Raw genomic sequence first — 27,037 nt, forward strand, 5'->3', positions numbered from 1 at the left:
CTATGGGCACACCTGGGGGCACCTGAACACCCTGTGGAGCCGCTCCTTGAGCGAGTGGATCTCCTCCTCGTGCTCCTTCACCTGCCACACGTCACACTGCGGGCACCGCAGGGGCACCTGGGGGCAACTGGGGGCGACTGGGGGCGACTGGGGGTGACTGGGGGCAACTGGGGGCAACTGGGAACCCCCCATGTCCCTATGGAGCCGCTCCTTGAGCGAGTGGATCTCCTCCTCGTGCTCCTTCACCTGCCACACGTCACACTGCGGGCACCTGGGGGCACCTGGGGGCAACTGGGGGCGACTGGGGGCAACTGGGGGCAACTGGGAACCCTCTATGGGCACACCTGGGCACACCTGGACACCTGGGAACCCCCCATGTCCCTGTGGAGCCGCTCCTTGAGCGAGTGGATCTCCTCCTCGTACTCCTTCACCTGCCACACGTCACACTGCGGGCACCCGGGGGAGACTGGGGGCAACTGGGGGCGACTGGGGGCAACTGGGGGCAACTGGGAACCCTCTATGGGCACACCTGGGCACACCTGGACACCTGGGAACCCCCCATGTCCCTGTGGAGCCGCTCCTTGAGCGAGTGGATCTCCTCCTCGTGCTCCTTCACCTGCCACACGTCACACTGCGGGCACCGCAGGGGCGACTGGGGGCACCTGGGGGCAACTGGGGGCAACTGGGAACCCTCTATGGGCACACCTGGGGGCACCTGAACACCCTGTGGAGCCGCTCCTTGAGCGAGTGGATCTCCTCCTCGTACTCCTTCACCTGCCACACATCACACTGCGGGCACCGCAGGGGCACCTGGGGGCAACTGGGGGCGACTGGGGGCGACTGGGGGTGACTGGGGGCAACTGGGGGCAACTGGGAACCCCCCATGTCCCTGTGGAGCCGCTCCTGGAGCGAGTGGATCTCCTCCTCGTGCTCCTTCACCTGCCACAACGTCACACTGCGGGCACCGCAGGGGCACCTGGGGGCAACTGGGGGCACCTGGGGGCGACTGGGGCGACTGGGGGTAACTGGGGGCACCTGGGGGCACCTGGGGGCAACTGGGGACAACTGGGGGCAACTGGGGGCAACTGGGGGCACCTGAACACCTGCTCACCCCTGGATCCCTGCACACCTGGATCCCTGCACACACCTGGATCCCTGCACACCTGTTCCCACCTGGATCCCTGGTCACACCTGGTCACACCTGTCCCCACCTGCCCCCGGGGGTCCCTCCCCGGTCCAGCCGGCTCTCGTCCATGGACTTGGAGTGTTCCTTGAGCTTGGGGGACCCTCCCTGCACACCTGGACCCTGCACACCTGGATCCTGCACACCTGGATCCCTGGTCACACCTGGATCCCTGCACACCTGTTCCCACCTGGATCCCTGCTCACACCTGTCCCCACCTGTCCCCACCTGTCCCCGGGGATCCCTCCCCGGTCCAGCCGGCTCTCGTCCATGGACTTGGAGTGTTCCTTGAGCTTGGGGGACCCTCCCTGCACACCTGGATCCCTGGTCACACCTGTCCCCACCTGTCCCCACCTGTCCCCAGCTGCCCCCGGGGGTCCCTCCCCGGTCCAGCCGGCTCTCGTCCATGGACTTGGAGTGTTCCTTGAGCTTGGGGGACCCTCCCTGCACACCTGGATCCTGCACACCTGTTCCCTGCACACCTGGATCCCTACACACACCTGGATCCCTGCACACCTGGTCACACCTGGATACCTGGTCCCACCTGTCCCCACCTGTCCCCAGGGGTCCCTCCCCGGTCCAGCCGGCTCTCGTCCATGGACTTGGAGTGTTCCTTGAGCTTGGGGGACCCTCCCTGCACACCTGGATCCTGCACACCTGGATCCCTTCACACCTGGATCCTGCACACCTGGATCCCTGCACACCTGGTCACACCTGGATACCTGGTCCCACCTGTCCCCACCTGTCCCCAGGGGTCCCTACCCGGTCCAGCCGGCTCTCGTCCATGGACTTGGAGTACTCCTTGAGCTTGGGGGACCCTCCCTGCACACCTGGATCCCTGCACACCTGGATCCTGCACACCTGGATCCCTGGTCACACCTGGATCCCTGCACACACCTGGTGACCAGGTGGGTCCCACCTGCCCCCGGGGGTCCCTCCCCGGTCCAGCCGGCTCTCGTCCATGGACTTGGAGTACTCCTTGAGCTTGGGGGACCCTCCCTGCACACCTGGATCCCTGCACACCTGGATCCTGCACACCCTGGATCCCTGGTCACACCTGGATCCCTGCACACACCTGGTGACCAGGTGGGTCCCACCTGCCCCCGGGGGTCCCTACCCGGTCCAGCCGGCTCTCGTCCATGGACTTGGAGTACTCCTTGAGCTTGTACTCCTCGCGCTCGATGTGGGCGCTCTCGATGTCGGCCGACAGGTGAGGCATGTTGGACACCCAGGCCACCGTGCGCTCGGCCGCAGGTAACGCCGCGCTCAGCGTCGACGGCGCCTGCGACAGCTGGGGGGGCACCGGGGGGGCACCGGGGGGTGGGGTGGGGATACCGGGGGGTGAGGGGGGGTACCAGGGGTGTGGGGGATACCAGGGGGTGAGGGGGATACCACGGGGTGTGGGGGATACCAGGGGATGTGGGGGATACCAGGGGGTGAGGGAGGTACCAGGGGGTGAGGGGGGTACCAGGGGGGTGTGGGGGATACCAGGGGGTGCGGGGGGGGAGATGGGGTGAGGGGAATGTGGGAGGATAGGGGATATGGGGGGTGTGGGGGGTACCAGGGGGTGTGGGGGATACCAGGGGGTGTGGGGGGATATGGGAGGATAGGGGATATGGGGGGTGTGGGGGGTACCAGGGGGTGTGAGGGGTACCAGGGGTGTGGGGGGGATACCAGGGGGTGAGGGGGATACCAGGGGGTGGGGGGGATACCAGAGGGGTGAGGGGGATATGGGGGGTGTGGGGGGGATATGGGGGGATATGGGGGAGCAGGGGGTGTGGGGGGTGTGGGAGATACCAGGGGGTAAGGGGGGTACCAGGGGTGGGGGGGGGGTACCAGGGGTGTGGGGGGGTACCGGGGGTGTGAAGGGGATACCAGGGGGTGTGGGGGGGATACCAGGGGGTGTGGGGGGGATACCAGGAGGTGTGGGGGATACCAGGGGTGTGGGGGAGATGGAAGATACCAGGGGGTGTGAGGGGGGTACCAGGGGATATGGGGGAGATGGGAAGACAAAGGAGGGGCACAGGGATGAGTTGGGGTCACAACCCCCCACATCCCCCATATCCCCAAATCCCCCCATATCCTCCACATCTCGCTCACCCTCCCCTTATCTGCCCACATGCCCCTTATCCCCACATCCCCCATATCCCCCACATCCCCCATATCCCCTCCATATCCCTCACATCCCCCTCACTCTCCCCTTATCTGCCACATGCCCCTTATCCCCCCTTCCTCCCCTTATCCCCCCACATCCCCCCAATCCCCCCACATCCCACATATCTCCCCATATCTCCCCATATCCCTACATCCCCCATATCCCCCCACATTCCCCATATCCCCCTGCATCCTCTCAATCCCCCCTTATTCCCCTAATCCCCCCTTATCCCCCCAAGCCCCCATTATCCCCCCACATCCCCCAATCCCCTTTTCCCCCTTATCCCCCAATCCCCCCACATCCCCCCAATCCCCCCTTATCCCCCTAATCCTCCCTTATCCCCCCAATCCCCCCTTATCCCCCCATCCTCCCCTTATCCCCCCAATCCCCCCACATCCCCCAATGCCCCCTAATCCCCCCTTATCCCCCCACATCCCCATATCCCCCCTTATCCCCCCACACCCCCCTCTTCCCCCCACCTGCTTGGTGACGGGCGCCTTCATCCCCCCATATCCCCCCCATCCTCCCCTTATCCCCCCAATTGCCCCTTATCCCCCCAATCCCCCCTTATCCCCCCCATCCTCCCCTTATCCCCCCAACCCCCCCACATCCCCCCAATCCCCCCACATCCCCTAATCCCCCCCTTAATCCCCCCAATCCCCCCTTATCCCCCCACATCCCCCCAATCCCCCCTTATCCCCCCACATCCCCATATCCCCCCTTATCCCCCCAACCCCCCCCCCCACACCCCCCTCTTCCCCCCACCTGCTTGGTGACGGGCGCCTTCATCCCCCATATCCCCACATCCTCCCCTTATCCCCCCAATCCCCCTTATCCCCTTTATCCCCCCAATTCCCCCTTATCCCCCCAATCCCCCCACATCCCCCCAATCCCCCCCTTATCCCCCCCAGCCCCCCCAATCCCCCCCTCTCCCCCCCACCTGCTTGGTGACGGGCGCCTTCATCCCGGCCACCGAGGCCTCCTTGGCCAGCGAGGGCTGGCGGCTGCGGGGGGGCCCGTAGGTGGGCTCGGGGCTCGCCAGCAGGTTCCCGCTCGCCGGCCGCGGCTTGGGGGGCACCCCCAGCGCCGAGGGACCCCCCGAGCCGCCCCCTCCTCCTCCTCCCCCCCCTCCTCCCCCTCCGCTCCCTCCTCCTCCTCCTCCTCCCCCTTTCCCGGCGCGGCCCCCTCGGGGCGTGGCGGGGGTCCCCCGATGGTGATCTGGGGGGGGGCGAGGGTGTCCTGCAGCGAGAGCTGCCGCCGCCCGAAGTCGCCCCCCGGGCGCCCGAACTCGTCGCTGTAGCTGTGGCTGTGCGTGATGTGCTTGGCGGGGGGCGCGGGGGGGGGCCGACAGCTCCTCGCTCTTGCTGTAGCCGTGCAGGGCGGGGGGCGGCGGCCCCGCCGCCGCCACCACCCCCCCGTAGTGGTGGTGGTGGTGGGGGGGGGGGGGGGGCCCCCCCGGGCCCCCCGCCGTCCGCCGGGATGCCCCCCAGGCCGCCGCCACCCCCCCCCGCCACGCCCAGCCCGCCCACCACGGCCTCGGGGCCGCGCAGGGGCCCGTCGGCGGCCAAGTGGAAGAGCGGGTTCTGGAAGGACAGCGGGACCCTCAGCTGCGGCCCCCCCCGGCTCGGGGACCCCCAGGCGGGGGGGGGCGAGGCTGGAGGCGCTGCCCTGCGACAGGCGGCCCGGCCGGAGCCCCCCCGGCCCCCCGGCCCCTCCGGGAGCGGGGGGACCCCCGGCCAGGAGCTCGGCGGGGCAGGCTGGGGATGCTGTCGACGCGCCCGTCCTGCAGGTCGAGCATGGAGACGCTCTTGCCGACCCCCAGGGCCCCCCCGCCGCCGCCGCGGCCCCCCTCGGGCTCGGTGAGGTCGGAGCTGCTGGTGCAGTAGGCGGGCGAGGAGCGGGCGAGCGGGGGCCGGCTCAGCACCAGCACCTCGGGGGGGGCCCTTCTCCTGCGGCGGGGAGGGCAGGCGGGGAACGTCCATGGAGCTGGGAGGGAGGGGGAGAGGGAGGGAGGAGGGGAGAGGGAGGGGAGGGAGGGAGGGGGGAGGAAGGGGAGTCAGCACACACCAGACTGGTCACAGCCCAGCCCAGCCCAGCCACGTCCCATCCCAGCCCATCCCATCCCACCCCTTCCCAGTCACATCCCATCCCATCCCATCCCATCCCATCCTATCCCCATCCCATCCCATCCCATCCCATCCTATCCCATCCCATCCCATCCCATCCCATCCCATCCCATCCCATCCCATCCCATCCCATCCCATCCCATCCCATCCACCCCTTCCCAGTCACATCCCAGCCCCTCCCATCCCTATTCCAATCCCATCCCAATCCTGAGCCCAATCCCGAGCCCAATCCAATTCCCATCCCTATCCCAATCCCATCCTCATCCTCTCTCATCCCATCCCATCCCAGTCACGTCCCATCCCATTCATCCATCCCATCCCATCCATCCCATCCATCTCAGTCATGTCCCATCCCAATCCCATCCCATCCCATCCCATCCCACCCCTTCCCAGTCACCTTCCATCCATCCCATCCAGCCCATCCCAATCCTGAGCCCAATCCCATCCCAACCCCAATCCCATTCCAATCCCCATCGCCCTCCCAATGCCAGTCCTGATCCCAACCCCCGTCCTCATCCAATCCCAATCCCATCCCAACCCCAATCCCAATCCAATTCCCATCCCTCTCCCAGTCCCATCTCAAATCAATCCCATCCCAACCCCAATCCCATCCCAATCCCAATCCAATTCCCATCCCTGTCCCAGTCCCATCCCAAACCAATCCCAATCCAATCCAATTCCCATCCCCATCCCAATCCCATCCCAATCTCAACCCCAATCCCATCCCATCCCAATCCCAATCCCAATCCCTGTCCCCCTCTCAATGCCAGTCCTGATTCCCAACCCCGTCCTCATCCCAATCCCAATCCCAATCCAATTCCCATCCCTCTCCCAGTCCCATCTCAAATCAATCCCATCCCAACCCCAATCCATCCCAATCCCAATCCAATTCCCATCCCTGTCCCAGTCCCATCCCATCCCAATTCCATCCCAATCCCAATCCCAATCCCAATCCCAATCCCCAATCCCAGCCCTCACCTGTTGAGCCCCCGCACCATGTACGACTGCAGATCCACCGAGCTGCGGGAGGGGGGGACAGGTGAGACACACCTGGGGGACACTTGGACAGGTGAGACACACCCAGAGACACCTGGGACAGGTGAGACACACCTGGGGACACCTGGACAGGTGAGACACACCTGGACAGGTGAGACACACCCGGGGACACCTGGGACAGGTGAGACACACCTGGACAGGTGAGACACACCTGGAGACACCTGGGGACACCTGGGGGACATCTGGGACAGGTGAGACACACCTGGGGACACCTGGACAGGTGAGACACACCCAGAGACACCTGGGACAGGTGAGACACACCTGGGACAGGTGAGACACACCCAGGGACACCTGGGACAGGTGAGACACACCTGGGGACACCTGGACAGGTGAGACACACCCAGAGACACCTGGGACAGGTGAGACACACCTGGGACAGGTGAGACACACCCAGGGACACCTGGGACAGGTGAGACACACCTGGGGGACACCTGGACAGGTGAGACACACCTGGGGACACCTGGGGACATCTGGGACAGGTGAGACACACCTGGGAACATCTGGGGGACACCTGGGACAGGTGAGACACACCTGGACAGGTGAGACACACCTGGGGACACCTGGACAGGTGAGACACACCCAGAGACACCTGGGACAGGTGAGACACACCCAGAGACACCTGGGGACACCTGGGACAGGTGAGACACACCTGGAGACACCTGGGGACACCTGGGACAGGTGAGACACACCCAGAGACACCTGGGACAGGTGAGACACACCTGGACAGGTGAGACACACCTGGGGACACCTGGACAGGTGAGGCACACCTGGGGACATCTGGGGACACCTGGGACAGGTGAGACACACCCTGGGACAGGTGAGACACACTGGACAGGTGAGACACACCTGGGGACATCTGGGGACACCTGGGACAGGTGAGACACACCTGGGGACACCTGGGACAGGTGAGGGACACACCCAGAGACACCTGGGGACACCTGGGGACAGGTGAGACACACCTGGGGACACCTGGACAGGTGAGACACACCTGGGGACACCTGGGGACACCTGGGACAGGTGAGACACACCTGGGGACACCTGGGACAGGTGAGACACACCCAGAGACACCTGGGGACAGGTGAGACACACCCGGGGACACCTGGGGACACCTGGGACAGGTGAGACACACCTGAGACAGGTAAGACACACCTGGGGACACCTGGGGACACCTGGACAGGTGAGACACACCTGGGGACACCTGGGAACACCCAGACAGGTGAGATCCATCTGGGGACACCTGGGAACACCTGGGACAGGCAGGGACAGCAAAGGACATGGGGGGGGACAGGTAACACCCCAGGTGAGACCCAGGGCCACCAGGTGAGTCCCAGGGCCACCAGGTGAGACCCAGGGCCACCAGGTGAGATGAGGGGGGGTCACCTTGGGGACACGACAGGACACAACGGGGGGGTCACAGGTGGATGGGGGACACCGCAGGTGAGTCCAAGGGCCACCAGGTGAGTCCAAGGGCCACCAGGTGAGCCCAGGTGAGACGAGGGGGGGTCACCTTGGGGACACGACAGGACACAGTGGGGGGGTCACGGGGTGGGACGTGCAGGTACCTGGGGACAGGTGGGGACATGGAGGATACATGGGGGGGACAGGTGACACCCCAGGTGAGTCCGAGGGCCACCAGGTGAGTCCCAGGTGAGATGAGGGGGGGTCACCTTGGGGATATGACAGGACACAACAGGGGGGGGTCACAGGTGGGTGAGGGACACCCCAGGTGACTCCAAGGGCCACCAGGTGAGACCCAGGGCCACCAGGTGAGTCCCAGGGCCACCAGGTGAGCCCAGGTGAGATGAAGGGGGGTCACCTTGGGGACATGACAGGACACAACGAGGGGGTCACAGGTGGGATGTGCAGGTACCCCGAAGACGTGGGGGGCCAAAGGTAAGTGCCAGGGCCACCAGGTGAGACCCAGGGCCACCAGGTGAGTCCGAGGGCCACCAGGTGAGTCCGAGGCCCACCAGGTGAGCCCAGGTGAGATGAGGGGGGGCCACCTTGGGGACACGACAGGACACAGTGGGGGGCTCACGGGGTGGGACGTGCAGGTACCCCAAGTACATGGGGGGCCACAGGTGAGACCCAGGGCCACCAGGTGAGTCCCAAGTGAGATGAGGGGGGGTCGCCTTGGAGACATGACAGGACACAACGAGGGGGTCACAGGTGGATGGGGTACACCTGAGGTGAGTCCCAGGGCCACCAGGTGAGACCCAGGGCCACCAGGTGAGACCCAGAGCCACCAGGTGAGTCCCAGGCCCACCAGATGAGCCCAGGTGAGACGAGGGGGGTCACCTTGGGGACATGACAGGACACAGTGGGGGGGTCACAGGTGGGACGTGCAGGGACCCCGAGGACACAGGTGAGTCCCAGGGCCACCAGGTGAGACCCAGAGCCACCAGGTGAGTCCGAGGGCCACCAGGTGAGCCCAGGTGAGACGAGGGGGGGTCACCTTGGGGACACGACAGGACACAACGGGGGGGTCACAGGGTGGGACGCGCAGGTACCGCTCACATCCGGGGGGGGGGGGTCCCCGCTGACACACCCGGGGGGCGGGCGGGGCCGGTCAGGTGCGCTCACCTGTTGAGGTCCCGCACGAGGTAGGGCTGCAGGTCGGCCGAGGGCCCGCGCAGGACCAGCCCCTTGGGGGGCAGCCGCTCGCCCTGGCTGGGCTGGCGCTGCAGGTGAGGGTTGCGCAGGGCCACGCTGATGTCCGTCAGCAGCCGCGGCAGCGGGCCCAGCTTCAGCAGCGCCTCCTGCGGGCACACACACCTGAGCACACCTGGGCGCACCTGGGCACACCTGGGCACACCTGAGTGCAGCTGGGCACACCTGGGATCCCATGGATGGGGGCACAGGTGACTATGGCAGCGGGCCCAGCTTCAGCAGCGCCTCCTGCGGGCACACACACCTGAGCACACCTGGGCGCACCTGGGCACACCTGAGCGCACCTGGGCACACCTGGGCACACCTGAGTGCACCTGGGCACACCTGGGATCCCATGGATGGGGGCACAGGTGACTATGGCAGCGGGCCCAGCTTCAGCAGCGCCTCCTGCGGGCACACACACCTGAGCACACCTGGGCACACCTGGGCACACCTGAGCACACCTGGGAAATCTTGGGCGCACCTGGAAAAACCTGGGCGCAAGTGGGTGTACCTGGGTACACCTGAGTGCACCTTGGAAAAACTGGGAGCACCTGAGTGCATGTGGGCACACCTGGGCACACCTGAGTGCACCTGGGCACACCTGGGAAATCTGAATGCATCTGAGTGCACCTGGGCACACCTAGGCACACCTGGGCACACCTGGGCGCACATGAGTGCACCTGGGGACACTTGAGTGCATCTGAGTGCACCTGGGCGCACCTGGGAAAAGCTGGCAGCACCTGAGCGCATGTGGGCACACCTGGGTGCCCCTGGGAACACCTGGGTGCACCTGGGCACACCTGGGCACACCTGAGCGCATCTGAGTGCACATGGGCACACCTGGGAGAACCTGAACACACCTGGGCACACCTGAGTGCATCTGAGTGCACCTGGGAACACCTGAGTGCACATGGGCACACCTGGGTGCACATGAGAACACCTGGGTGCACCTGGGCACACCTGAGTGTACCTGACCACACCTGAGTGCACATGGGCACACCTGGGGACACCTGGGAAAACCTGGGTGCAACTGGGCACACCTGGGTGCACTTGGGAAAACCTGGGTGCAACTGGGCACACCTGGGCACACCTGGGCACACCTGGGTGCACCTGAGTGCACATGGGAACACCTGGACACTCCTGGGCACACCTGAGTGTACCTGAGCACACCTGAGTGCACACGGGCACACCTGGGTGCACATGAGAACACCTGGGCACACCTGGGCACACCTGAGTGCACATGAGAACACCTGAGTGTATCTGAGCACACCTGAGTGCACACGGGCACACCTGGGTGCACATGAGAACACCTGGGCGCACCTGGGCACACCTGAGTGCGCCTGGGCGCACCCGAGCACACCTGGGCACACCTGGGAAAGCCTGAGTGCACCTGGGCACACTTAGGTGCACCTGAATGCAACTGGGCACACCTGAGCGCACCTGAGCACACCTGGGCATGCCTGGTTGCACCTGGGTACACCTGAGCACACCTGGGCGCACCTGGGCATGCCAGGTTGCACCTGGGCACACCTGAGCGCACCTGGGCATGCCAGGTTGCACCTGGGTACACCTGAGCACACCTGGGCACACCTGGGCACACCTGAGCGCACCTGGGCATGCCAGGCTGCACCTGGGCACACCTGGGCACACCTGGGCACACCTGGGCAGGTGGGACCCCCGGGATGCCACAGGGGACGTCCCAGGTGACCAGGGCTGAGGGCCCTGCGGGGGTTGCCACGTCACACCTGGGCACACCTGGGGCAGGTGCCACCCCAGGGGACGTCACATCCGGGAGCTCACCTGGGCAGGGGGGACCCGGGGCCGTCACGTGCTGGGGCACAGGTGGGTGGCACACCTGGGGAGGCAGGAGGGGGGTCACCGTCGCCACGGCCGCCCGCCAGGTGAGCCCCAGGTGAGGCTGGGGGTGCGCAGGTGAGGCTGGGGGGGCACAGGTGAGGCTGTGGGGGCACAGGTGAGCCCCAGGTGAGGCTGTGGGGGCACAGGTGAGCCCCAGGTGACCCCCAGGTGAGCCTCAGATGAGGCTGTGGATGCGCAGGTGAGGTTGTGGGTGCGCAGGTGAGGTTGTGGGTGCACAGGTGAGCCCCAGGTGAGGCTGTGGGTGCACAGGTGAGCCCCAGCTGACCCCCAGGTGACCTGCAGGTGAGGCTGTGGGTGCACAGGTGATCCCCAGGTGAGGCCGTGGGTGCACAGGTGAGGCTGTGGGTGCACAGGTGATCCCCAGGTGAGGTCGTGGGTGCACAGGTGAGGCTGTGGGTGCACAGGTGACCCCCAGGTGAGGCAGTGGGTGCCCAGGTGAGACCATGGGTGCCCAGGTGACCCCCAGGTGAGGCCGTGGGTGCACAGGTGAGGTCGTGGGTGCCCAGGTGAGGTCGTGGGCGCCCAGGTGACCCCCAGGTGAGGCCGTGGGCGCCCAGGTGACCCCCAGGTGAGGCCGTGGGTGCACAGGTGAGGTCATGGGTGCCCAGGTGACCCCCAGGTGAGGCCGTGGGTGCCCAGGTGAGGCCGTGGGGGGTGCCCGGGTGCGGTACCTTGCTGAGCTGGGACATGACCTCCTGGGCAGGGTGTCCATCCCTGTGACCACCCCCCAGGTGACCTCCAGGTGAGGCCGTGGGTGCCCAGGTGAGGCCATGGGTGCCCAGGTGAGGTCATTGGTGCCCAGGTGAGGCCGCGGGTGCCCAGGTGAGGCCGTGGGTGCCCAGGTGAAGCCGTGGGTGCCCAGGTGACCCCCAGGTGAGGCCGTGGGCACCCAGGTGAGGCCGTGGGTGCACAGGCGAGGCCGTGGGCGCCCAGGTGAGGCCGTGGGTGCACAGGTGAGACCGTGGGCGCCCAGGTGAGGCCGTGGGTGCACAGGTGACCCCCAGGTGACCCCCAGGTGAGGCCGTGGGTGCCCAGGTGAGGCCATGGGTGCTCAGGTGAGGTCATTGGTGCCCAGGTGAGGCCGTGGGCGCCCAGGTGAGGCCATGGGTGCCCAGGTGAGGCCGTGGGCGCCCAGGTGAGACCGTGGGCGCCCAGGTGACCCCCAGGTGAGGCCTTGGGCGCCCAGGTGAGGCCGTGGGTGCACAGGTGACCCCCAGGTGACCCTCAGGTGAGGCCGTGGGCGCCCAGGTGAGGCCATGGGTGCCCAGGTGAGGTCATTGGTGCCCAGGTGAGGCCGTGGGCGCCCAGGTGAGGCCATGGGTGCCCAGGTGAGGTCATTGGTGCCCAGGTGAGGCCGTGGGCGCCCAGGTGAGGCCATGGGTGCCCAGGTGAGGCCGTGGGCGCCCAGGTGAGACCGTGGGTGCCCAGGTGACCCTCAGGTGAGGCCGTGGGCGCCCAGGTGAGGCCATGGGTGCCCAGGTGAGGCCGTGGGCGCCCAGGTGAGACCGTGGGCGCCCAGGTGACCCCCAGGTGAGGCCTTGGGCGCCCAGGTGAGGCCGTGGGTGCACAGGTGACCCCCAGGTGACCCCCAGGTGAGGCCGTGGGTGCCCAGGTGAGGCCATGGGTGCTCAGGTGAGGTCATTGGTGCCCAGGTGAGGCCGTGGGCGCCCAGGTGAGGCCATGGGTGCCCAGGTGAGGCCGTGGGCGCCCAGGTGAGACCGTGGGCGCCCAGGTGACCCCCAGGTGAGGCCTTGGGCGCCCAGGTGAGGCCGTGGGTGCACAGGTGACCCCCAGGTGACCCTCAGGTGAGGCCGTGGGCGCCCAGGTGAGGCCATGGGTGCCCAGGTGAGGTCATTGGTGCCCAGGTGAGGCCGTGGGCGCCCAGGTGAGGCCATGGGTGCCCAGGTGAGGTCATTGGTGCCCAGGTGAGGCCGTGGGCGCCCAGGTGAGGCCATGGGTGCCCAGGTGAGGCCGTGGGCGCCCAGGTGAGACCGTGGGTGCCCAGGTGACCCTCAGGTGAGGCCGTGGGCGCCCAGGTGAGGCCATGGGTGCCCAGGTGAGGCCGTGGGCGCCCAGGTGAGACCGTGGGCGCCCAGGTGACCCCCAGGTGAGGCCTTGGGCGCCCAGGTGAGGCCGTGGGTGCACAGGTGACCCCCAGGTGACCCCCAGGTGAGGCCGTGGGTGCCCAGGTGAGGCCATGGGTGCCCAGGTGAGGTCATTGGTGCCCAGGTGAGGCCGTGGGCGCCCAGGTGAGGCCATGGGTGCCCAGGTGAGGCCGTGGGCGCCCAGGTGAGACCGTGGGCGCCCAGGTGACCCTCAGGTGAGGCCGTGGGCGCCCAGGTGAGGCCATGGGTGCCCAGGTGAGGCCGTGGGCGCACAGGTGAGACCGTGGGCGCACAGGTGACTCCCAGGTGAGGCCTTGGGCACCCAGGTGAGACCGTGGGTGCACAGGTGAGGCGGTGGGGGGTGCCGGGGTGCGGTACCTTGCTGAGCTGGGACATGACCTCCCAGAGCAGCGCGTGCAGCGTGGAGAGCTCGCGGCCCAGGTCGATGTAGCCCTCGAAGCTGGTGCTGTTGGTGAGCGTGTCCAGGTTGGAGATCTCGTAGAGGAACTGCTGCATGCTGGCCCACTCCAGCTCCAGGAACTCGTTCATGAAGGCCATGTACTCCTCCTTGCTGCCGAACCTGCCGCCGGCATCATCGGCCATCAGCGCCATCGTCATCGTCATCGTCATCGTGATCGTCATCATCATCAACGTCATCATCATCATGATCATCATTCGTCGTGATTGTCATCATCATCCATTATCATCATCATCATCATCATCATCATCATCATCATCATCATCATCATCATCATCATCATCGCCGGCATCATCGGCCATCAGCACCACCATCATCGTCATCGTCATCATCGTGATCGTGATCGTCATCATCATCGTCATCATCATCATCATCATCATTCATCGTGATCGTCATCATCATCATCATCATCATCATGATCGTTGTCATCATCATCCATCATCATCGTTATCAGCTATCATCATCAGCCATCATCATCATCATCATCATCATCATCATCATCATCATCATCGTCATCATCATCATCATCATCATTCATCGTGATCGTCATCATCATCATCATCATCATCATCATCATGATCGTTGTCATCATCATCCATCATCATCGTTATCAGCTATCATCATCAGCCATCATCATCATCATCATCATCATCATCATCATCATCATCATCATCCATCATCATCATTATCAACCATCATCATCAGCCATCATCATCATCATCATCATCATCATTATCAACCATTGTCATCGTCCACCATGATCGTCATCGTCATCCATTATCATCATCATCATGATCGTTGTCATCATCATCAACATCATCATCATCATCATCATCATCCATTGTGATTGTCATCGTCATCCATCATCATCATCATCATCATCCATTATCATCATCATCATCATCAGCCATCTTCATCATTATCAACCATCATCATCATTATCAACCATTATCATCATCCATCATCATCATCATCATCATCATCATCATCATCATCATCATCATCATCATCATCAACATCATCATCATCATCAACATCATCATCATCATCATCATCATCAACATCATCATCATCATCAACATCATCATCATCATCATCATCATTCATCATCCATAATCATTGTCATCATCATCAACCATCATCATCATCATCATCATCCATCATCATCATTATCAACCATCGTCATCGTCCATCGTGATCGTCATCATCATCATCATCATCATCCTTATCATCCATCATCATCATCATTATCAGCCATCATCATCATCCATCATCATCATCAGCCATCATCATCATCATCAACCATCGTCATCGTCCATCATGATCGTCATCGTCATCCATTATCATCATCCATCATCATCCTCATCATCAGCCATCATCGTTATCAGCCATCATCATCATCATCCTCATCATCAGCCATCATCCTCATCATCAGCAGCATCATCATCATTATCAACCGACGTCATCATCATCATCATCATCATTATCAGCCATCATCATCATCATCATCCTCATCATCAGCATCATCATCGTCCATCATGATCATTGTCATCATCATCATCATCGTTATCAGCCATCATCATCATCGTCCATCATCATCGCTATCAGCCATCATCATCATCGTCCATCATCATCGTTATCAGCCATCATCATCATCGTCCATCATCATCGTTATCAGCCATCATCATCATCGTCCATCATCATCGTTATCAGCCATCATCATCATCGTCCATCATCATCGTTATCAGCCATCATCATCATGATCATCCATCATCACAATCCATCATCATGATCATCCATCATCACAGTACATCATCATCATCATCGTGATCGCCATCATCACCATCATCGCCATCATCCGTCATCATTGTTACATCCATCATCATCATCGTCATTGCCGTTGTCGCCCATCATCGTGATCGTTGTGATCATCGTGATGATCATCAGCCATCATCATCATCATCATCAGCCATCGTCATCATTATCAACCATCATCATCATCCATCATGATTGTCATCGTCATCATCATCGTCATCATCATCAGCCATCATCATCATCCATCATCGTTGTTACATCCATCATCATCATCATCATCATCATCATCATCATCATCATCCATCCATCTTCATCCATCATCCATCCATCCATCAACTCATCCATCCATCCACCCTCACCCATCCCACCATCCCTCCATCCCCTCCCTCCCTCCACCCCTTCACCTCCTCCCTACCCTTCCATCCCATCCCCATCCCCCCAACCCCCTCCCTCTCCCCCTCCCTCTCCCTCCCTTCCTCCTCCCTCCCTTCCCCTCTCCCTCCCTTTCCCCCTCCCTCCTTTCCCCTCTCCTCTCCCTCTCCCTCCCTTCCCCCCTCCCTCCCTTCCCCTCTCCCTCCCTTTCCCCCTCCCTCCTTTCCCCTCTCCTCTCCCTCTCCCTCCCTTCCCCTCTCCCTCCCTTTCCCCCTCCCTCCCTTTCCCCCTCCCTCCCTTTCCCCTCCCTTCCCCTCCCTCCCTTCCCCTCCCTCCCTTCCCTCTTCCTCCCTTCCCCTCTCCCTCCCACCCCTCTCCCTCCCTTCCCCCCCCTTTCCCCCTCCCTTCTTTTCCCTCTCCCTCCCTCCCCTCTCCCTCTCCCTCTCCCTCTCCCTCTCCCTCCCTCTCCCCCTCCCTCCCCTCTCCCTCCCCCCCCTCCCTCCTTCCCGGGCCCTCACTTGGTGAAGTTGGCCAGGTTCTGGATGACCTTGGCGATGAGGGTGAGTGTCCGGGCGGTCTGCTCGTCGGGGTACTCCTGCATGAGGCCGAAGAGGCTGGGGGACATCACGGCGGGGCACAGGAAGCGCAGGAAGAGCGAGGCGCTGATCAGGCGGTCGGCGATGTCCTCGCGCCCGCGCTCGGCGCAGCGCAGCCGCCACGAGGCGAACACCTCCTTCAGCTCCCGCGGGAACACGCTGCGGGGGACCCACGGTCGGGGAGCGGCTCCGGACACCGCCCAGACAGCGCTCGGACAGCGCTCGGACACTGCTCGGACAGCGCTCGGACACTGCCCGGACACTGGGCGGACACTGCTCGGACACCGCTCGGACACTGCTCGGACACTGGGCGGACAGCGCTCGGACACTGCCCGGACACTGGGCGGACACCGCCTGGACAGCGCTCGGACACCGCCCGGACACTGCCCGGACACCACCCGGACACCGCTCGGACACTGCTCGGACACCGCTCGGACACTGGTCGGACACCGCTCGGACACTGCTCGGACACTGGTCGGACACCGCCCAGACACTGGACGGACACTGCCCGGACACCGCTCGGACACCGCCCGGACACTGGTCAGACACTGGTCGGACACTGGGCAGACACTGGTCAGACACCGCCTGGACACTGCTCGGACACCGCTCGGACACCGCTCGGACACTGCCCGGACAGCGCTCGGACACTGGTCGGACACTGCTCGGACACTGCTCGGACACCGCCCGGACAGCGCTCGGACACCGGTCGGACACCGGTCAGACACCGCTCAGACACTGGTCAGACACCGCCTGGACACCGCCCAGACACTGCCCGGACACCGGTTGGACACCGGTCAGACACTGGTCAGACACTGGTCAGACACCGCCCGGACACCGCTCGGACACTGCTCGGACACCGCTCGGACACTGCTCGGACACCGCTCGGACACTGGTTGGACACCGCTCAGACACCGCCCGGACACCACCCGGACACCGTTCGGACACTGCCCGGACACTGGTCGGACACCGCTTGGACACTGCCTGGACACCGCTCGGACACCGCCCGGACACTGCCCGGACACTGCTCGGACACCGCTCGGACACTGCCCGGACACTGGTCAGACACTGCCCGGACACCGCTCGGACACTGCCAGGACAATGCTCGGACACTGCCTGGACACTGCTCTGACACCGCCCGGACACTGGTCAGACACTGCTCGGACACCGCTCGGACACCGCCCGGACACTGCCTGGACACTGCTCAGACACCGCTCGGACACCGCTCGGACACTGGTCGGACACTGGTCGGACACTGTTTGGACACTGGGCAGACACTGGTCAGACACCGCCTGGACACTGCTCGGACACCACCTGGACACTGGTCAGACACCACCTGGACACCACGCAGACACTGCCCGGACACTGGTCAGACACCGCCCGGACACTGGTCAGACACCACCCGGACACTGCCCGGACACTGGTCGGACACCGCCTGGACACCGCTCGGACACTGCTCGGACACTGCTCGGACACTGTTTGGACACCACTCGGACACCGCTTGGACGCTGGTCGGACACCGGTCAGACACTGGTCGGACACTGCCCGGACACCGCTTGGACACCGCCCGGACACCGCCCGGACACTGGTCAGACACTGGTTGGACACCAGTCAGACACAGCCCAGACACCGCTCGGACACCACCCGGACACCGTTCGGACACAGCCCGGACACCACCCGGACACCGCCCGGACACCGCTTGGACACCGCCTGGACACCGCCCGGACACCGCTCGAACACCGGTCGGACACCGGTCGGACACCGGTCGGACACCGCCCGGACACCGCTCAGACACCGGTTGGACACCGCCCGGACACTGCTCGGACACCGCCCGGACACTGCCCGGACACCGCTCAGACACCGGTTGGACACCGCCCGGACACTACCCGGACACCGGTCAGGCAGCTCCAGCCACCGGGATCCAGCTCGCCCTTCCTCCAGCCCTCACCTCAGCCCTCCAGCCCTCGATCCATCCCTCCATCCACCTTCATCAACCAACCATCCCTCCATCCATCCCTCCATCCCTCCCTCCCTCCATCCACCTTCATCAACCAACCATCCCTCCATCCATCCCTCCATCCCTCCATCCCTCCATCCCTCCGTCTTCATCAACCAACCATCCCTCCATCCATCCCTCCATCCCTCCCTCCCTCCATCCATCCGTCTTCATCAACCAACCATCTCTCCATCCATCCACCCCTCCATCTTCATCAACCAACCAATCATCCCTCCATCCCTCCATCCATCCATCCGTGTTCCATCTCGCCCTTCCTCCAGTCCTCACCTCATCCATCCATCCCTCCCTCCCTCCATCCCTCCATCTTCATCGACCAACCAATCATTCCTCCATCCCTCCATCCCTCCATCCCTCCATCCCTCCATCCATCCATGGTCCATCTTGCCCTTCCTCCAGCCCTCACCTGATCCCTCCACCCCTCCATCCATCCCTCCCTCCATCCCTCCCTCCATCCATCCATCCATCTTCATCAACAAACCATCCCTCCCTCCATCCCTCCATCTTCACCAACCAACCATCTATCCATCCATCCCTCCATCCATCCGTGTTCCATCTCGCCCTTCCTCCAGGCCTCACCTCAGCCCTCCAGCCCTCCATCTTCATCAACCAACCATCCATCCACCCCTCCATCCGTGTTCCATCTTGCCCTTCCTCCAGTCCTCACCTCATCTCTCCATCCCTCCATCCCTCCATCCCTCCATCCCTCCATCTTCATCAACCAACCATCTCTCCCTCCATCCATCCATCTTCACCAACCAACCAATTGTTCCTCCATCCATCCATCTTCACCAACCATCCCTCCCTCCCTCCATCCATCCATCTTCATCAACCAACCATCCCTCCATCCATCCCTCCATCCATCCGTGTTCCAGCTCGCCCTTCCTCCAGCCCTCACCTCATCCATCCATCCATCCATCCATCCCTCTATCCCTCCATCTTTCCACCCATTCCTCCACCCATCCATCCATCCATCTCCATCCATCCCTCCATCCATCCATCTCCATCCATCCATCTCCATCCATCCATCCCTCTATCCCTCCATCCCTCTATCCCTCCCTCCCTCCATCCTTCCATCCATCCATCCTTCCATCCCTCCCTCCCTCCCTCCCTCCCTCCCTCCCTGTGCCGGTCCCGTCACCGGCGCCGGTTCCGGCAGGTTCCTCACCAGTGGGAGTTGACGACCTTGCAGAGCGCCAGCTCGCAGCACATGCGCAGGTTGGCCTGGTGGTCGGCCAGGGTGGAGGCCGAGCACTTCATGGGGTCCACCTCGCAGTTCTCCTCCGACTCGTAGAGCGCGCGGATGAACTCGCCTGCGGCGCCGGGGGGGACACGGGGGGGACACGGGGGGGACACGGGGGGGACACGGTGTGGGGGGACCACCCAAAGGACTCGGGATGGGAGGAGGGACCACCCAACCATGTCATGGTCATGTGTGGGACCACCCAACCACCTCAGGGACATCTGTGGGACCACCCAACCATCTCATGGACATGAAGAGGGACCACCCAACCACCTCATGGATGGGAGAAGGGACCACCCAAAGGACTCGGGGATGGGAGAAGGGACCACCCAACCATCTCATGGATGGGAGGAGGGACCACCCAACCACCCCATGGACATCTGTGGGACCACCCAACCACCCCATGGATGGGAGAAGGGACCACCCAACCACCTCATGGACATGAGGAGGGACCACCCAACCATCTCATGGATGGGAGAAGGGACCACCCAACCACCTCATGGCCATGAGGAGGGACCACCCAACCATCTCATGGATGGGAGAAGGGACCACCCAACCACCTCATGGCCATGAGGAGGGACCACCCAACCATCTCATGGTTATGGTGTTGGGGTTGTGGCCATGAGAAGGGACCACCCAAACACCTCATGGCCATGTGTGGCACCGCCCCCCTGCCACGCCCCCGTTGCTGAGGCCCCGCCCCCCCCGTCACTCACCAATGGCGTCCTTGAGGTATTTCTGGCCGATGAGCTTCAGGTACTCCTCGATGGCTTTGGTGGCCAAGGTGTTCTCCCGGAAGATCAGGTGCTCCCGGTCCATGAAACGATCCACCTCCGTCATGGCCATGTCCGACAGGAAGTCCTGCCCACGGCCGACAGGGCAGTCCCTCCGTCCACCTCCATTGTCCGTCCATCCATCCAGATCCATCCATCCATCTTCATCATCCATCCATCCATCCATCCATCCATCTCCATCCATCCAGATCCATCCATCCATCCATCTTCATCCATGATCCATACATCCATCCATGATCCATCCATCCATCTCCATCCATCTCCATCCATCCATCTCCATCCATCTCCATCCATCCATCCATCCATCCATCTCCATCCATCTCCATCCATCTCCATCCATCTCCATCCATCTCCATCCATCCATCTCCATCCATCTCCATCCATCCATCTCCATCCATCTCCATCCATCTCCATCCATCCATCTCCATCCATCCATCCATCCACCATCCATCCATCCATCCATCCACCATCCATCCATCATCCATCTCCATCCATCCATCTCCATCCATCTCCATCCATCCATCCATCTCCATCCATCCACCATCCATCATCCATCCATCATCCATCTCCATCCATCTCCATCCATCTCCATCCATCCCCATCCACCCTCCCTCCCTCTGTCCCCCTGCCCATGCCCCGCCTGCCCACCTTGGCCTTGCCGGTGCTCTGCAGGATGTGCACGAGCGCGCAGGCCACCTCCTCCTTGCTCTTGACGCTGAGCACGGGCTCCAGGACGGCGCAGAGCATCCGGTAGTTGTTGGTGACGTACTCGGCGAACTCCTTGTAGAGCTCCATGGGCAGGATGCTCATGGTCTGGAAGCGGCTCTTGACCCGCAGCGCCGGGCACCCCGCCTTGCTCTTGCTGCCGCTGGGCTGGCTCAGGGGGTACCACTGCTCGGCGAAGTGGCGCCCGGTGACGCTGGCGATGGGGATGCTCACCATGCCCACGTAGTTGCTCTTGTCCTTCTTCCTCTTCTTGTCGGTGTCCTTGTAGAGGTGGAGGCGGATGGTGCGCACGGCGGGCAGGTTGTTGAACTCGAAGTGCTCGCCCCAGAAGACGTTGTCGGTGCGGGCCTTGCTGGTGGTGCGGGCGTAGAGCATGTCGTCCAGGCACAGCTCGCAGTAGTAGCGCTTCTTGGGTGGCAGGTCGCGCGCCTCGATCACCCACAGCTTCAGCACGTTGTCCACGCGCCGGCTGTTGTCCTGCGGCGGGGGCGGGGGGGGCGGGTGAGCGGCCCCGGGCACGCCAAGGCCGGCCCCGGCAACGCCGGTTGGCCACCGGCACCGGTTGACCATTGACACCAGTTGACCATCGACACCAGTTGACCATTGACACCAGTTGACCATCGACACCAGTTGACCATCAACACCGGTTGACCATCGACACCAGTTGACCATCAACCTCAGCTGACCACCCTCAACCTCATCAGTTGACCATTGACACCAGTTGACCACCGACACCATGACCATTCTCATCCCCACCACTTGACCACCCACCAACACCAGTTGACCACCGACACCACGACCATTCTCATCCTCATCACCAGTTGATCATCAAACACCAGTTGATCCCCAACAGCAGTTGACCATCAACCCCAGGTGAACATCCTCATCCCCACCAGCTGACCATCAACACCAGCTGACCATCAACACCAGTTGACCACCCCCATCACCAGCTGACCATGAACACCAGTTGACCATCCTCATCCTCACCAGTTGACCATCGACAACAGCTAACCACCGACACCACGACCATTCTCATCCCCATCACCAGTTGACCATCAACACCAGTTGACCACCAACACCAGTTGATCACAGGTATCAGTTGACCATGGACACCAGTTGACCACCAACACCAGTTGACCGCCGACACCACGACCGTTCTCATCCCCAGCAGTTGACCACCAACACCGGTTGATCATCGGCACCAGCTGACCATCAACACCAGTTGACCACCCTCAACCTCATCGGTTGACCATCAACCCCAGTTGGTCACCCTCAGCCTCATCAGCTGACCATGGACACCAGTTGACCACGGACACCAGTTGACCATTCTCATCCCCACCAGCTGACCATGGACACCAGCTGACCATGGACATCATGACCATTCTCATCCCCACCACGTGACTACCCGCCAACAACAGTTGACCATCGACAGCAGTTGACCACCCTTAACCTCATCAGTTGACCACTGACACCGACTGACCACCCTCAACCTCATCAGTTGACCACTGACACCAGTTGACCATGGACACCAGTTGACCACCCTCAACCTCATCAGTTGACCATCAACCCCAGTTGGCCACCTTGAACCTCATCAGTTGACCATCGACACCCGTTGACCATCGACACCAGTTGACCATGGACACCACGACCATTCTCATCCCCATCACCAGTTGACCATTAAACACCAGCTGACCATTGACACCAACTGACCATCTCCAAGACCAATTGACCATCCCAGTCACCACCAGTTGACCATCGACACCAGTTGACCATCGACACCCGTTGACCATGGACACCAGTTGACCATGGACACCAACTGACCATCTCCAATACCAATTGACCATCCCAGTCACCACCAGTTGACCATCGACACCAGCTGACCCCCTCATGACCAATTGACTCCTCCATCACCAGTTGACCCCTCCATGACCAGTTGACCCCCCATGACCAACTGACCACCCCTATGACCAGTTGACCACCCCCATGACCAACTGACCACCTTCCTGACCAGTTCACCACCCCCATGACCAGTTGACCCCTCCATGACCAGTTGACCCCTCCATGACCAACTGACCACCCCCATCACCAGTTGACCACCCCCATGACCAGTTGACCACCCCCATCACCAGTTGACCCCTCCATCACCAATTGACCACCTCCATGACCAGTTGACCCCTCCATGACTAATTGACCCCTCCATGACCAATTAACCCTTCCATGACCAGTTGACCACCTTCTTGACCAGTTGACCCCTCCATGACCAATTAACCCTTCCATGACCAATTGACTCCTCCATCACCAGTTGACCACCTCCATGACCAGTTCACCACCCCCATGACCAGTTGACCACCTCCATCACCAGTTGACCATCCCCATCACTAATTGACCACCCCCATCACTAGTTGACCACCTCCATGACCAGTTGACCCCCCATGACCAATTGACCCCTCCATGACCAGTTGACCACCTCTATGACCAGTTGACCACCTCCATGACCAGTTGACCCCTCCATGACCAACTGACCACCCCCATGACCAGCTGACCACCTCCATGACCAATTAACCCTTCCATCACCAGTTGACCACCCCCATGACCAGTTGACCACCCCCATGACCAGTTGACCACCTTCCTGACCAGTTCACCACCCTCATGACCAGCTGACCACCTCCATGACCAGTTGACCCCTCCATGACCAACTGACCACCCCCATCACCAGTTGACCACCCCCATGACCAGTTGACCACCCCCATCACCAGTTGACCCCTCCATCACCAATTGACCACCTCCATGACCAGTTGACCCCTCCATGACTAATTGACCCCTCCATGACCAATTAACCCCTCTATGACCAACTGACCACCCCCATGACCAACTGACCCCTCCATGACCAGCTGACCCCTCCATGTCCAATTAACCCTTCCATGACCAGTTGACCACCTTCTTGACCAGTTGACCCCTCCATGACCACTTGACCACCTCCATGACCAGTTGACCACCCCCACGACCAGCTGACCACCCCCAGGACCAGCTGACCACCCCCATGACCAGCTGACCACCCCCAGGACCAGCTGACCCCCCCCATGACCAGCTGACCCCTCCATGACCAACTGACCCCCCCCATGACCAGCTGACCCCTCTCCCACCTTGTTGGGCTTGACGGCGCGCTGGAGGTTCTCGATCCACTTGTCCCTCTCGGCCGCCGAGCGACAGGCGAAGCACTTGGTGCCCGACGCCGTCGTCACCTGGGGACGGGCCCCTTGGTGACCCCGGACCCGGGGGAGGGTCCCCGGCCCCCCTCCTGCCCCCCGCGGCCCCCAAATCCCACCTCGAAGCAGAACTCCTGCCCCAGGATGCTGCTGTGCACGGCCTTGATGATGGAATCCTCGTCCAGGTTGAGCTCCAGCGCCTCGGCCGCGCTCGACGGGCTCAGCAGCGACTCGTGCGAGTGGGACTCCTTGAAGCTCTGCATCAGCCGCGCCCTGGGGGGGATTCGGGGGGGTTTTGGGGGGGATTCGGGGGATTTGGGGAAATTGGGGGGGGTTATTGGGGGATTTGGGGGGGTTATGGGGGGGTTTGGGGGGGATTTGGGGGGGTTCGAGGGGACATAAGGGGGATTTGGGGGGATTTGGGCGAGTGGGACTCCTTGAAGCTCTGCATCAGCCGCGCCCTGGGGGGGATTCGGGGGGGTTTGGGGGGGATTCGGGGGGTTTGGGGGGGTTATTGGGGGATTTGGGGGGGTCCAGGAGGGATTTGGGGTGATTTGGGGAATGGGACTCCTGGAAACTCTGCATCAGCCGCGCCCTGGGGGGGATTCGGGGGGGTTGGGGGGGATTCGGGGGGTTTGGGGGGGATTTGGGGGGATATGAGGGGGATTTGGGGGGTCCAGGAGGGATTTGGGGGGATTTGGGGGAGTGGGACTCCTTGAAACTCTGCATCAGCCGCGCCCTGGGGGGGATTCGGGGGGGTTTTGGGGGGGATTCGGGGGGTTTGGGGGGGTTATTGGGGGATTTGGGGAGGTCCAGGAGGGATTTGGGGGGGTCCAGGGGGGATTTGGGGGGATTGGGGGGGATTATTGGGGGATTTGATGGGGTTTTGGGGGGAGTTTGGGGGAGATTTTGGAGAGATTTGGGGGGGGGGGGGGGGGTTGGATTTGGGGGGAATTTGGAAGAGTCTGAGGGAGGTTTGGGGGATTTGGGGGGGATTTCGGGGGGATTTGGGGGGGTTTGGGGGGATTTGAGGGGGATTTGGGGGGATTTGAAGGGGTTTTGGGGGGAGTTCAGGGGAGATTTTGGAGAGATTTGAGGGGGGGGCTTGTTGGATTTGGGGGGAATTTGGGAGAGTCTGAGGGAGGTTTGGGGGATTTGAGGGGGATTTGAGGGGATTTGGGGGGGATTTGGGGGGATTTGGGGGCATTTGGGGCAGGTTTGAGGAGGACCCAGGTGTGTCCCCAGGTGTATCCAGGTGTGCGCAGGTGTGTCCCAGGTTTGTTCTCCTGTCCCCAGTTGTGCCCAGGTGTGTCCAGGTGTATCCAGGTGTGCCCAGGTGTGTCCCAGGTGTATCCCAGGTGCCCCCAGGTGTCCCAGGTGTGTCCCAGGTGTGTCCCAAGTGTGTCCCCCGTCCCCAGGTGTATCCAGGTGTGTCCCAGGTGTATCCAGGTGTGTCCAGGTGTATCCAGGTGTGTCCCAGGTGTGCCCAGATGTATCTCAGGTGTGTCCCCCTGTCCCCAGGTGTATCCCAGGTGTGTCCCAGGTGTATCCAGGTGTGCCCAGATGTATCCCAGGTGTGTCCCAGGTGTGTCCAGGTGTCCCCAGGTGTATCCCAGGTGTGTCCCAGGTGTATCCAGGTGTGCCCAGGTGTGCCCTGCTGTATCCCAGGTGTACCAGGTGCCCCTCAGGTGTGCCCAGGTGTACCAAATGCCCCCCAGGTGCCCCTCAGGTGTGCCCAGGTGCCCCAGGTGTGTTACCTGTCGTGGTCAGCGCTGCGGAAGCGGGGCAGGATCTGCCGGAAGCTGCTGGTCCGGTCCAGCTTGGGTTGGCTCTTGGTGCGTTTGATGGAGCTCTTCAGGCGCCGGCTCAGGAAGCCTTGCTGGGGTCAGAGGTCACGCAGGGGTCACGGGGGGTCACGGGGGGTCACAGGGGCTCAGGGGGGTCAAGGAATCAGGGGGGGTCAGGGGTTGTTGGGGTCACAAAGGGCTGGGGCTCAGGAAGCCTTGCTGGGGTCAGAGGTCATGCAGTGGTCACGGGGGGTCAGGGGGTCATGGGGGGTCAGGGGTCACAAAGGGCAGGGGGTTGGGGAAGCCTTGCTGGGGTCAGAGGTCATGTAGTGGTCACGGGGAGTCAGGGGGTCATGGGGGGTCAGAGGTCATTGGGGTCACAAAGGGAAGTGGGTTCAGGAAGTCTTGCTGGGGTCAGAGGTCACACAAGGGTCACGAGGGGTCAGGGGGGCACAGGGGGTCACAGAGGGTCAGGGGTCATTGGGGTCACAAAGGGCAGGGGGCTCAGGAAGCCTTACTGGGGTCAGAGGTCACGCAGGGATCACAGGAGGTTGGGGGGGTCACAAAGGTCACATAGGGGTCGTGGGGGGCCACAAAGGTCACACAGGGGTCATAGGGGGGTCAGGGGGTCAGAAAGGTCACACAGGGGTCATGGGGGATCAGGGGGGTCACAAAGGTCACACCGAGGTCATGGGGGGTCCACAGGGGGTCACAAAGGTCATGGGGGCTCAGGAAGCCTTTTCAGGGTCAGAGGTCACACAGGGGTCACTGGGGGGTCAGGAGTCATTGGGGTCACAAAGCACAGAGGAGGTCAGGAAGTCCTTTAGGGGTCAGAGGTCAAGTAGGGGGCATGG

The 27,037-nt window shown here is 62.6% G+C and overlaps 2 protein-coding genes across 2 annotated transcripts; both read right to left on the reverse strand.

The window, feature by feature from the left end:
* LOC127465925 (zinc finger X-linked protein ZXDB-like) lies at positions 1–4,941 on the reverse strand (the record flags this gene model as incomplete). The annotated part of the gene is given in 10 exon segments (XM_051776450.1): positions 1–281; positions 371–466; positions 556–662; positions 716–830; positions 940–1,035; positions 1,096–1,163; positions 2,239–2,474; positions 4,279–4,532; positions 4,535–4,673; positions 4,675–4,941. Coding segments are annotated over 10 exon segments (1,659 nt in total), but the record flags the coding sequence as incomplete, so codon positions are not given.
* Positions 4,867–26,280, reverse strand: LOC127465926 (ras/Rap GTPase-activating protein SynGAP-like). Its single transcript, XM_051776451.1, is given in 12 exon segments — positions 4,867–5,280; positions 5,282–5,324; positions 6,443–6,484; positions 9,104–9,279; positions 13,534–13,735; positions 16,339–16,575; positions 19,596–19,740; positions 20,387–20,531; positions 21,113–21,667; positions 24,334–24,432; positions 24,516–24,669; positions 26,154–26,280. Coding segments are annotated over 11 exon segments (2,127 nt in total). The 5' UTR covers positions 24,660–24,669; positions 26,154–26,280; the 3' UTR covers positions 4,867–4,941.
* Between the last annotated feature and the right edge of the window lie 757 nt (positions 26,281–27,037).

The sequence above is a fragment of the Manacus candei genome, unplaced genomic scaffold, assembly GCF_025592945.1.
Source record: "Manacus candei isolate 608988 ecotype Guabito, Panama unplaced genomic scaffold, ASM2559294v1 h1tg000534l, whole genome shotgun sequence".
Lineage (NCBI taxonomy): Eukaryota > Metazoa > Chordata > Aves > Passeriformes > Pipridae > Manacus > Manacus candei.